Raw genomic sequence first — 13,353 nt, forward strand, 5'->3', positions numbered from 1 at the left:
AGATCTGAACCTGGTGACCTAAGCACACTAATACATTCAGTACATGTTAAAGTGAGAATAATCGTATTATACCGATCGATAATACGAAGTTAAACAATGAAGTCGAGTTGACTCTGGTATGATCACGGCACCTGCATAACTGCATACGATTAATTGTCTCATCCCGATTGATAACCCAACCCTCGTCAGCGAGGCAGGGCCTAATTATCATAACGACCAGCATTATCATAACCACACCCACTCGCATAAATTTATACGATTATCTCTCGAATTAGCATAATTTATACACATAATTATAAAATGCGCATAATTTAGGATAAATTATGCGCATTTTAAATTTCATTTAATTTTCATTATTTTCATCAAATTTTCATAACCCACATATACAATACACTCACTCTACCGGTGAGCCACCTGGCCGGTTTAACATAACCGAGTGATTGTAATCGAGTGTGTAAGTCAAGAGGCAGAGATTTCCCCATTGGATATCTGCAAAGCAAACTCACTAGGTGCTGCACATTGTGATGACTATGCTCGTCGTGCTTGGGATTGGTTGGCAGATTCCATGTGTATGGGTACCCTCTGAATTTACAACTTAGCCTGAACACTAGGAAGTGGTCAGGGCAGTGAACCACATCCGAGGTTGCTTAACCGGATAAACGCGGGACATTCGCAAGATGGGCCGATAATTGCGATGTCGATTCCCTTCGAGTAATTGGAGGGACATTTTTCAAATTTGGATCACGACGCCACACGCAGTGACCTGCTCTTGTGAATGACGTCACGGGATCTGTAAGGCCCGCCGCAGTATTAATCAGGGCGACCGTTGAATTCGAACCGCGAATCTCTAAAGCAAGCGGCGAGCCCGGCGCTACCGCTGGGCCGCGTCACCACCCACGGGCCTCGATGCAGTTTCACCGCCTGCGTCCCGCACGGCTCCGCCACAGCAGACATCCTCACGGAGCACGGCCCCGCTAGCCTGCTGACAACCCTGCGCCTAGGCCCAAATAGCCCAAATGTCATGACTACAGTATTATTTATATATTTTAAAAATAATTTCCTTGGCATAAGCACTTTCCAAATTGCGTGTGATTGACTCTCACGGAATCCCCGCAGTGTGTAAAAGCAGGGCTGTTACAAACACTACACCATTGTTGGGCTGTCGAGCAGTGGGGATATTTAATCCGGATTATGGGTTAATCCGGAATGCGGTTGTTTCTGCAACTATTTACTACGGGCACCCTAGCTTTTAATGAGTGGCGCCTAGCTCACACTTGTGTGACTATACCTGCACTTGGGGTGATAAGGGTACCATGTTTATCCCTAGCAATTACTGATATTTGTACATATATGGACTTTTTTGTCACTCCACTGCTGGATGAAGGCACCCCGTGCCGTGTTGGTTGTGGGGGTTGTTTGACCATACCCGCACATCACTTCACCACGCTGGGCAATGTGGGGTGAAGCCAGACGCTTAGACGTGGGGGCATAGAAGTACGGTACAACGTGCCCACCGTCTATAAGTTCTGTAGTCACCTATGACAATCTAAGAGTGTGCATGGTGGACATCTATGCAAGAACGATGCAGGCTCAAACTTGCTTAGCTTCGGAGATCTTGTCAGAGCAGGTGCATTTTTATTTTTCAAACGTGGACCTCGGGTGATATGTTGTCACGACCCAACACTTCTGCAATTGTATTAATGAGTTCCATGAATTTCAACAACAAAAAAATAAGCAGACAAATGATCCATTCCCCATATCTGCACCTCCACATCCGAAATAAAAGTATATTGCATACATCCCATCAGTGTTGTTCAAACCAGACGCACCGTGGGGATCAGGTGCAAGGTGGCATCTCCGGAGAGGGTGCCCACAGCCAGAGCGATGAAGGTCTGCAGGATGACTCGGTAAGTTTCCTGGCACGACGTGAACAGGATGACAGCGACTCCCATCAGGGAGGAAAGGCTCACCACCAGCACCGCCAAGGTTCCATATCCATACTCTGGGAAAGGGAAACAGAAAATTGGTCATGAAACACAATTGTCGTGATTGACAGAGCTTGGTCAACGCACTGCTACTTCGCCATGCTTGTCAGTGCAAGTTGGTGATGGGCACAGGCCGAGGATCGGTTTGGATATCGCTCGGGAATCCAACTCGGGCCACCGGGTTCAGACTGCAGGGTTATAGCCACCGCAACGCCACTCCACCGCTGCTTGTATTCACGTCGTGAAATGTGCCACGTGTTTACGATTGGCGTGTGCTAATCTTGTGTGTGCCTAGGCAAAGTCAAAAAGGGTGGCTTTAAAAATATGTGTGTGAAAGGTGGAGGTGAATGTGTAGCAGAGGTTTAAGATTAACAAATAGGTGGCCGAGATGTTTATTTTTCACTGCGCGTGGCCTATTCTTGTCTCTGATGTCACAGGGTTCTTGTATTGTGATGTCACGGGGTTTTTAATGTTCACTGTGGGCAAAATTCCAAGAATGACCACTTTCATGAACTCACAGCAAACTCCCAATTCTAGCATTGTGCTCCGAGTGCACGTGATGGATGTGTTCCCGATGCTTAATTTATTCATCCTAGAACAGGGCCGAGCCACGATATTTCAACCGATTCGAGAATAAAAACAGGTTTTGGACGTATCCGAGGTGATGACGTCACGGCACACTTTCCGTGACGTCGGCGTGCGCATCTGGAAGCAAATGGTTGGCGGATCACCGAGAGATTCATGAAACTTTCCAAACCTTAAATCTTGCCTTAAAGCTTTCGTGACTGCAGGAATCCATATTCTTTGGGTCTTTCGGTAAAGTCACGTAGATAGGTTCAAAGAAAATAACAAAAAGATAACAACAAAACTACGACGTTTCGAGCTACGTGACTTTACCGAAAGACCCAAAGAATATGATTTATAAACCTTGTGTGAGCTAGTGGAAAAAAAACCAATCCATGCACGTAACTATTGCTGACAAATGAGGGACGATGGGCCGAGTGCAACTCCCACAGGGGTACAAAGCTGTGGCAAGCAACCCGAGTCATGGGCGACCATCGCTGCACCAACGGCGCCAGCGTCCGTGCACAAGACTGTGTTGAGTACGAATATGTGCGTAAGCAAATATATGTTCTGGGAACTGGTGGGGGAGGGGATAAAATACAATAAAAAAGAGAGAAACCGAGCGATCAGAGACCGCAAGACGACGATTATGAAATGTATAGATGTGAAAAGGGATGAAAATGCCACAATTCTGTAATTGGAAGGACGTCATTGGAAGGACGTCATCAACCACTTTGTCATAACTTGTTGTATATATCTTTGTAATCTTGCGTGCTTCACCTTGGTGCTCTCTGACCCCAGGGAATGTATACCCCGCCCACTTCGTTCTGACACCAGGACGCTTGTGCCACGCTTGTGTTGTGATCGAAACATCGTAGTTTTTATTTTTGTTACTTTTATTTTTCTATCTATGTGACTTTAGCGAAAGAACCAAAGAATACGAATTCCTGCAGTCACAAAAGTTTGAAGTCAAAATGTAATTATGTAATTACACGAGGAATAGAACAAGAAGGGAGATCAGATGCCAACGTTACTGAGCGTGCCATAATAAAGCAATTGGAGCGTGAATGCTCACAAAAAAATGTTGAAGATTGGTAAAGCCCATGGAAACAGTTGAGTACATCAAGAAGAAATGTGATCTACGTTTACAGAGATCAGGGCCATGTAAATGATTGGCACATTTGACGTGCCAGCTTGACTGGCACATGAAAGTATATATTCATGAATTACATGCAAGGCGACGATGCGTGGCGCTGTAAAGTGATCGAATGAGTCTGGGAAAAAAATGGAGGCCTACATTATGAAAAAATAAAGTAGGTGTGTCATGCTTAATTAAGGTTAAGCTGTGCGGGTGTGTGCTTGTCCATATAAGGAGTTGCAGAGCAAGATTCTAGAGAAACAATAGCGATTCTGATGCCATGCTCGACCCCATGCTAGATCCCAAGATCTAACTCGCGCTCAAACACACGACGCCTCAAACCCACGCTTGACCACATTGCCGTAAACAGCTCAATCCCACACTCAACCCCGTGCCAGATTTCTCCGCACGTGAACACGCGGCCATTCCGATGCCGTCTAAACGTTTCTGCGACGACGCAATCGATGCCTTCCACTGGTTGTTGACCGCGTGGCATCGCTCCCCATTGGCCACGCACGCGTCGTCCCTACTTAATTCACGGGCAACATTGTGTCGCCACCACGGCGCGAGCGGGCCGAGGTGAGCGTGGGGTGACGGTGAAGGTGTGGTGAAGGTGAAGGTGGGTCAGGCTCACTCTCCACAGTGGTGGGGGCCGCGCCGGGCGCCGTCGCCTCCTCGTCGCCGTGGACCCAGCAGGCCCCGCTCAGCAGCTGCTGGACGATGGCCACGGCGAGCGCGGAGAAGTTGCGCCGGGCGACGCCGCTCGAATTGAACTCGAAGACGTCGAAGAGCTCGTGCGCGCTGTAGCACGTCACCTCGGGCCCACGGTGCTTCTCCTCGCCGTCGTGCGCCTGCTCCTCATGGTGGTCCCCGTGCCCTTCCTCCGTCGTGCCCAGACGAAGGAGCTCTAGCAAGGCAGCCAGGTCTGCCGCACGACAGTGGGCTCGTCAGTCCTGACACGTGACCAAAGCGGCTGCGGTGTCTCCGTGTGGGAGTGTGAGTGGGATGCAAGGTTAAACGATATCGAGAAAGATGCAGTGTTCTCCGTATTATGAGTCGCAATCTTTTTGAGCGCAGTTTTTAGAAAATATTGGGGCGCATCATATAACGCCGGAGGTTGTGTGAGACCGATTTGTGTAACCCAATTGACGCCAGGCACAGCTTTGGGGTGCGTCTTCCTTTCTGGAGCGTCTTATAAACCGGAGAATATGGTAATGGTGTTGTGTGTATAGCAGAATGTGTATATCTTACACAAAGTACAATGTTGAACATTTTACACGAATATATAATTAAAAATCAGCTGCTTTGCTTTCCTGACACTCATCTGAAGGTTCGCAATGCAGGCTTTAACATTTTGTAAACAGTGTCATGAATGATCAAACCTTTAAAACCTGGCGGTGGCTGGGGGATTCTCCTCCCTCACCACTCACCGCCCCCTCTTACCTCGTGAGAGTCGCTGTTCTTTGCGCTCATTTGCAGTACTCGGTTGCCTTGTTATTTATGATACAGTAGCTCCAAGCTCTTGCCAACTGGATTCAGAGTTTGATTAGGCTCTATATTTTTGCACTCATTTATGATTCTATTCATTTCACAATATCGGGTTATAGGGGTCCGTTGCAGCAACTCGCACACGCACACAGGCAGCGCGCTAAGCATCGTTACAGAGCCATGCTGCCCGATGTCGCAATGATTTTTCTTAACCGGTGCCTAATCCACACGGCCGACTGCACGGGCTGCGTTGAAGTCTCCCGGCTAAACTCTGCACTCTGTTCAGCAGCGAGACTGATTGTGTTCGTGAAGCTGTGCCCGGTTTAATCCGCAAGTGGGAACAATGTGGCTGTTATCTTCCACATCGCCATGAGTTTACTAAAGGCCTCCTTTATGAATGAACATTGCAGCTTCATGCGTGTTGCCCATCACCAAGACTACTCTTAAAAGTGAGTGACGTATGAGTTATTTTTGTGGTTGTCATGAGTAGAGGTGTTCATTTCGGATCGAGTCATCCGGCCAACGTACGAGCAGCAACATCGTCTCGTAGTCTATCGCTCTAAGAGGGATGTTGGTCGTGAAGTCACCCCACACCGCTACCCCTGCTCTCCGCTCATTCCCCCGCTTGCCCACAGTGTGTGAACGTCCCTCGCTATCTCTGTTATGTCAGTGTTGCTCCCTGCAGCATCAGAAGGCATGCGTTGTGTTGAGTTACGACATTCATACAATCACCAACACCGGTTCCAATCGCTATCTATCTGTGATCGGCGGGATGAATGTCATGTGAATTCCAACGAGACCTAACCATTTAAAGGGCTTGAAAACGTTTAAACACAGCACCTGAATTGATTATTCATAACAGGATATTCACCCCTCTCGGATGTGTTTATTTATGGATTGCGCCGTGTATTTGTTCGGCACAAAGTCCGACGTTTCGCTTCGTGAGCTGGGACGTCGCTCCCCGAAACCGCGTGGCAGAGCCGCCGTGCGGCGACGGCAGCGGAGCGACCAAATCGCGAAACCCCCGGAAATACCTTCCTCTGTCATGGCGTCGGCCGCGCTGCTGTGCGTGGCGAATATGTGGTCGAGGAAGAAGTCTGGAGTGAGGAGCGCGTGCCTCAAGCAGCGGTGAGCCCCAGCGAGGAACAGCCCGGCCACGTGCTCGAGCTGCCGTTCCTCCACCACCCGTGCCGGGACCGCTCTCCGCGCGGCAGCGTCCATGCACTGTGAATTTTTTTGACAAATATAACATGGAATACAGGGGGAGCATAGACATAGCGTAGGGAGAGAGGGGGTATAGAGAGGGGGGGGGGGTAGAGAGAGAGGGAAGGGGTAAGAAGGAGGAGAGCAGAGCGTGAAATCTTTTGTGAAATATTTCATTTAAAAAAAGGGGGGGGGCACATAGCATTGAAGAAAAACAAGAGCGAAAACGAAATGATGAACGAAACAAAGTGCCGACGACACCGAGCATCGTCTTGTTTCCTCTGGTCGTAAAATAATAAAGAGGGAGGGAGGGATTGGCTTCTCCAACCCCCCGTGGTGTCCTTCCATCTCTTGATCGGTCAAAGCGAGGATCGGTGTTCTGCGCGCTCAATTGCAACACTCGCTTGCATGATTATTTATGACGGCTCCAAGCCCGTGCCAGCTGGATTCAGTCTTATTAGGCTCTGTATTTGTGCACGCATTTATGATAATATTCACTTTACAATATCCGTTCATAGGCCACCCTTGCTCCTTTGTGGCAACTCGCACACGCACACAGGCAGCGCGCTAAGCATCGTTACAGAGCCATGCTGCCCGATGTCGCAATGATTTGTCTGCACTTAACCGGTGCCTAATCCACGCAGTCGACTGAACGGGCTGCGTTGAAGTCTCCCGGCTAAACTCTGCACTCTGTTCAGCAGCGAGACTGTGTTCGTGAAGCTGTGCCCGGTTCAATTTGCAAGTGGGAACAATGTGGCTGTTATGTTCCACATCGCCATGAGTTTACTAAAGTCCTCCTTTATAAATCAGCATTGCAGCTCCAAGCGTGTCGCCCAATTGCCGTAATGATGAAGCACAAACGTTGGTTATAGAATTTGATGTTGCTATGCCCGAAACAATGAACGCTACCGTGGGCAATAGAATGGATCCCATCATAGCTTGACACTCATGTAACCTGCACCGGATCTCAATGACAACCGCAAAGCACCACTGTCAGAGCTACTGGGAAGACAAAGGCGGTCGGCCGTGGTGCTGGACAACCACCCCCTCATATTCCATGACGACCTTCACAGGTGCTACTCGCTAACAGCACTTGCCCCAACAGTTTGTTAATGCTACTCGCTAACAGCACTTGCCCCAACAGTTTGTTAATGCTACTCGCGAACAGCACTTGCCCCAACAGTTTGTTAATGCTACTCGCTAACAGCACTTGCCCCAACAGTTTGTTAATGCTACTCGCTAACAGCACTTGCCCCAACAGTTTGTTAATGCTACACGCTAACAGCACTTGCCCCAACAGTTTGTTAATGCTACTCGCTAACAGCACTTGCCCCAACAGTTTGTTAATGCTACACGCTAACAGCACTTGCCCCAACAGTTTGTTAATGCTACTCGCTAACAGCACTTGCCCCAACAGTTTGTTAATGCTATACGGGGGATCTATTTTTTTGAGTACCCTGTGTGTGTAGGGATGAGTGTGGTATGCATACATTGGCCCACTCAGGGCTAAACCCTCGTGTGTCTGTGTGTGTGTTATTGACTCTGCCTCGTGTGTGTGTGTTAGTGACTGTCTCGTGTGTGTGTGTTAGTGACTGTCTCGTGTGTGTGTGTGTGTTAGTGACTGCCGCTGTGTGTGTGTGTTAGTGACTCTGCCTCGTGTGTGTGTGTTAGTGACTGCCGCTGTGTGTGGGTGCTAGTGACTGCCGCTGTGTGTGTATGTTAGTGACCGCCTCGTGTGTGTGTTAGTGACTGCCGCTGTGTGTGTGTTAGTGACTGCCGCTGTGTGTGTGTGTGTTAGTGACTCTGCCTCGTGTGTGTGTGTGTTAGTGACTGCCTTGTGTGTGTGCTAGTGACTGCCGCTGTGTGTGTGTGTGTTAGTGACTCTGCCTCGTGTGTGTGTGTGTGTGTTAGTGACTGCCGCTGTGTGTGTGTGTTAGTGACTGCCTCGTGTGTGTGTGTGTTAGTGACTCTGCCTCGTGTGTGTTTGTGTGTGTTAGTGACTGCCGCTGTGTGTGGGTGCTAGTGACTGCCGCTGTGTGTGTGTTAGTGACTCTGCCTCGTGTGTGTGTGTTAGTGACTGCCGCTGTGTGTGTGTTAGTGACTGCCGCTGTGTGTGTGTGTTAGTGACTCTGCCTCGTGTGTGTGTGTGTTAGTGACTGCCGCTGTGTGTGTGTGTTAGTGACTGCCTCGTGTGTGTGTTAGTGACTGCCGCTGTGTGTGTGTTAGTGACTGCTGCTGTGTGTGTGTGTGTTAGTGACTGCCTCGTGTGTGTGTGTTTGTTAGTGACTGCCTCGTATGTCTGTGTGTTAGTGACTGCCGGGTGTGTGTGTGTGTTAGTGACTCTGCCTCGTGTGTGTGTGTGTGTTAGTGACTGCCGCTGTGTGTGTGTGCTAGTGACTGCCGCTGTGTCCCCTCGCTGTGTCCTTGCTCCTTGACCTCCACATTCCTCATCCTTCCCCACGTTTACACAGAGCGGTGGTGGTCCATGATGTGATGGTCGACGATACGCCTCTGGGTTCACGAATCTCGCGGTGCCTAAACTAGCCCTGGGATCCGGCTTCTGGATCCATCTCAACCTCCCATTACTATTTTTCGATTTAAAGCTTTCGTGACTGCAAGGATTCATCTTCTTTGGTTCTTTCGGTAAAGTCACGTAGAGCACCGACTGTAAGATACGGTTTTTTTTGGGTTAGATCGCGTAAAAATATGTGTCGTTAAAACCCGCCTCCACCCGACATAGCCAACTAGGAAGGGTTGTCACGTAAACAGAACGTGCCAATTCTTCACTAGTACAGCACACCGGTGTGTTGGAGAGCCAAGCCACAACATTTAAAATCTGAGTTCGACGTTTCGCCAGTAATTACAACTAGCTTCATCAGGCGACGTACATTATGCATGTGCATTATGCGATCCCTTTGATCTTGTCCTTCCTGTCCTTTGTGTGTATTAAAATAGCCGTACCAACGGGAATCCCTATGGAAGTACGGTGCCCTTTATAGGCATGAATTTAAATAATGTATTATTTGATGATTCGCTTCCACGCATCACTAAGGCGGTAGCTATCCGAACGGTTAAAGTTATTTTGATTTCTTTGAATTTCGATAGATTCTCTAATTAGTCTTGGCCAGTAGTAGCTAGTTTTGCACAGAACTTCAACATTATCAAAATGAGTTTCCTTGTTGGCACGCGTGTTCTGCTACTGCTGAGAGTTGCATTTGGGATAATTTCATATTTCTCTGATGTTCTTTTAGTCTCGTGCTGATCATTCGTCCTGTTTTCCCAACATAACATTTGCAACACGTGCAGTAAATCCTGTATGCACCTTCTGTTCATAGCTTCGGTAAAACTTATTTTGATATTGGTCGCAAAAGCCTCCGTGTTAAACAGCGACTGTGTCAGAGTGAAGCGATGTCGGGAATTGTGAAACTCTTTTGAACGTGCACCATCGGGGCCTCTCAAACGCACTTCCTGCACGGTTCCTTTGCTCACGCATCACGAGCCAAAAAAAACACACTTTCTACTACTGGACAATCTGTGAGAAAGAGCTTCACAGCTCATCGGATTCCCCCAATGATGAATCAAGATTCTGGTTCTGACGTGCGGTGGGTCGGAATTCGCCACCAGGAACCTTGGCCGGAGCGCGTTAACACGGAGAGCGGCGGCAGCGGTTGGCGAGAGAGGAGAGAGGGGCGAGAGAGGGGCGAGTGGAGGGAGAGAGAGGGGCGAGTGGAGGGAGAGAGGAGAGAGAGGGGCGAGTGGAGGGAGAGCGGAGAGAGAGGGGCGAGTGGAGGGAGAGAGGAGAGAGGGGCGAGTGGAGAGAGAGGGGCGAGTGAAGGGAGAGCGGAGAGAGAGAGGGGGCGAGTGGAGGGAGAGAGGAGAGTGGCAACGTCCAGCCAGCAGCCTGGGCATCTTCCGCGCTCTGGTCGGAGCCAGGGTGTGTGGGCTGGAGTTCCGCCATGCGTGGCTGACCCACGCCGTGCCGGCCTTCAAGGAGCAGTGGGCGCTGGAGGAGGCCGTGTGCTCGGTGGCAGATGACGGAGAGCTCTGTGCGTGCAGATCTAAGCTACCCGTCGGAGGCCGTTTGACTGTGGGAAGGGCTGAGTGCAGGTGCAGCACTTGTCGTAGTTATAAAAAAAGAGAGAGAGCCAAATGGAGTAGGAAGAGAGGGGGCAGATAGAGAGGGGGGGCAGAGAGGGGGGTAGAGAGAGAGGAGGGGCAGAGAGGGGGGTAGAGAGAGAGGGAAGGGGTAAGGAGAGCATAAAAAAAAAAATTGTTGGGTCTTTCATTTAAAAGGGGGGGGAGGGGGTTACATAAAGCAAAGCATAAAAAAACGAAATGATGAACGGATCAAAGTGCCGACTACACCGAGCATCTTCTTGTTTCCTCTGATTGTAAAAAAAGAGAGAGGGGCGAGTGGTTCTGGCAGTACATATACTAAAATTGGAACGATACAGAGATTAGAGAGAGAGAGAGGAGGGAGAGAGGGGCGAGTGGAGAGAGAGAGAGAGGGGCGAGTGGAGAGAGAGAGAGAGAGGGGCGAGTGGAGGGAGAGAGAGGAGAGAGAGGGGTCTTTTCGAAAGCCTCCTCATCAAAAATGAACTGGCAAAAGTGGAGCGGCCTGCTGGTTGGAGCGTGGGACATGACCGAGTGTCCCGAGAAGGCAAAAGCCATCAATTGGAGCACAACATCGCTGTACCACCTGGGGGTGTTCCTCGGACCAGAGGAGGAACCACCGCAGAGGAACTGGGTCGAGCTGGAGGAGAAGGTGAAGGAGCGGCTGGCCACCTGGAGTCGCCTGTGCAAGTTCCTCACCTTCAGGACAAAGACGTTGGTGGTGAACCAGCTGGTGACGTCCATGCTGTGGCACCGACACTTCTCCCTGCACCCCCCCATGAGCCTTGTCAACGCACTTCAGAAGCAAGTCCTCGACTTCTTCTGGTCAGGTGGAGGACACCGGGTCGCGGCTGGGGTCCTGGCCCTGCCACTGGACGAGGGCGGTCACGGGCTGGTGTGCGTGCGGAGTCAGCTGGCCACCTTCCGACTGCAGGCAGCGCAAAAGTTCCTGCACACCGCCCCTGCACCGGCCTGGAGCGTCACGGCCTCCTTCCTCCTGATACAGCTGGGGGGGTCTGTGGTGCTCCAAGCAACTATTCTACATGGACCTGCAGGCCTCCCACTGGGACAGCTGCCACCCTTCTACAGAAGCGTCCTGCAGACATGGAGCTCCCTCGCCGTCAGGAGGCTGAACCAACCGCGATCGGCCGAGGATCTGGTCTTCGAACCGATCCTCAGGAACCCACAGACAAAGCTGCCATCCACCACCACCACCCCTGGCATGGAGAGGCGCCTCGCTAACGCGCAGCTCACCAGGATGGGAGATCTGGTGGAGCCTGAAACACGGGGCCGGTGGCTCGGACCAGCAGACGTGGCCGCAAAGACAGGGGGCTGCAGTCGCTCCGGGTGGCTGCCCGGATCCTGGCCGAAGCCAAGGGGGCCTTTTCAGCGGCAGCGGGGAGAACGCCCCCCATCGGCGTTGGGGATGACGAGGCCCCTCTCGATCCCCCTCCACCGGAGCTCTCAGTCGTGCCACTGCATCGCCAATGCTGACAAACGAAGGCGGATCACAACCTGTGCCGGCTAGAAGACCTACCGGAGGTGGCCTTCGCAAATGTAAAGAGGAAGGTGCTCTACTCCTACATGGTACGGTTCCACCAACAGGACACCCTGAGGAGCCACAAGGACCATGCCTGGAGGAAAGCCCTGCCCTGCGTCTCTCCGGAGAGGCCTCGCTGGAGGCAACTCTACTCCAGCCCGACGTACAACCGCATCGGCGACCTCAGCTGGAGCATCGCCCACGGCACCGTCACCAACAACGTCTCCCTGGCGCGCTTCACCGACACGTCCCCGGAGTGCCGGTTCTGCGGTAAAGTGGAGACGGTGGCGCACCAATACGTGGAGTGCAAGAGCCTGGACTCGCTGTTCAAGGTCCTGAGAAACATCCTCCTAAGGTTCAGCCTTCACTTCTCCCCGACGGTCCTCATCTTTGGATACCCGAAGGGCGACGGACCCCAACATCTTCAGGGGCTGGTCAACGTGTTCTTCGGCTACGCCAAGCTCGCCATATACAGGGCGAGGAAGGTAGCCCTGGAGGGGAAACGTCCAGCCAGCAGCCTGGGCATCTTCCGCGCTCTGGTCGGAGCCAGGGTGTGGCCGGAGTTCCGCCATGCGCGGCTGACCCACGCCGTGCCGGCCTTCAAGGAGCAGTGGGCGCTGGAGGAGGCCGTGTGCTCGGTGGCAGATGACGGTAGAGAGCTCTGTGCGTGCAGATCTAAGCTACCCGTCGGAGGCCGTTTGACTGTGGGAAGGGCTGAGTGCAGGTACAGCACTTGTCGTAGTTATAAAGAAAAAAGAGAGAGCGAGAGAGAGCCAAATGGAGTAGGAAGAGAGGGGGCAGATAGAGAGGGGGGGGGCAGAGAGGGGGGTAGAGAGAGAGGAGGAGCAAAAAGGGGGGTAGAGAGAGAGGGAAGGGGTAAGGAGAGCAGAAAAAAAAAGAAAAACATATTTTGTTGGGTCTTTCATTTAAAAGGGGGGGGAGGGGGGGTTACATAAAGCAAAGCATAAAAAACTAAATGATGAACGGATCAAAGTGCCGACTACACCGAGCATCGTCTGGCTCCGGCAGTACATATACTAAAATTGGAACGTTACAGAGAAGATTAGAGAGAGAGGAGGGAGAGAGGGGCGAGTGGAGGGAGAGAGAGGAGAGAGAGGACAGAGAGAGAGGGGCGAGTGGAGAGAGAGAGGAGAGAGAGAGGAAACAAAAAAACGAAATGATGAACGGAGCAAAGAGCCGACTACACCGAGCATCTTCTTGTTTCTTCTGATCGTAAAAAAAAGAGAGGACAGAGAGAGGGGCGAGTGGAGAGAGAGAGAGGAGGGAGAGAGAGGACAGAGAGAGAGGGGCGAGTGGAGAGA

At 51.2% G+C, this 13,353-nt stretch overlaps 1 protein-coding gene across 2 annotated transcripts in view; it reads right to left on the reverse strand.

Annotated features, from left to right (window-relative positions):
• LOC116940801 (zinc transporter ZIP12-like) overlaps positions 1 to 13,353 on the reverse strand; it is a 29,970-nt gene that overhangs the window by 11,117 nt on the left and 5,500 nt on the right. For both annotated transcript variants that reach the window (XM_032951009.2, XM_032951008.2), the window contains exons 3-5: positions 6,210 to 6,399; positions 4,322 to 4,612; positions 1,830 to 2,002 (exon numbers count right to left, since the gene is read on the reverse strand). In XM_032951009.2, the coding sequence (XP_032806900.2) occupies positions 1,830 to 2,002; positions 4,322 to 4,612; positions 6,210 to 6,399 (654 nt within the window). The remainder of the gene's footprint in view (positions 1 to 1,829; positions 2,003 to 4,321; positions 4,613 to 6,209; positions 6,400 to 13,353) is intronic.

The sequence above is a fragment of the Petromyzon marinus genome, chromosome 10, assembly GCF_048934315.1.
Source record: "Petromyzon marinus isolate PM22_M1 ecotype Great Lakes invasive population chromosome 10, UKy_Petmar_22M1.pri1.0, whole genome shotgun sequence".
Lineage (NCBI taxonomy): Eukaryota > Metazoa > Chordata > Hyperoartia > Petromyzontiformes > Petromyzontidae > Petromyzon > Petromyzon marinus.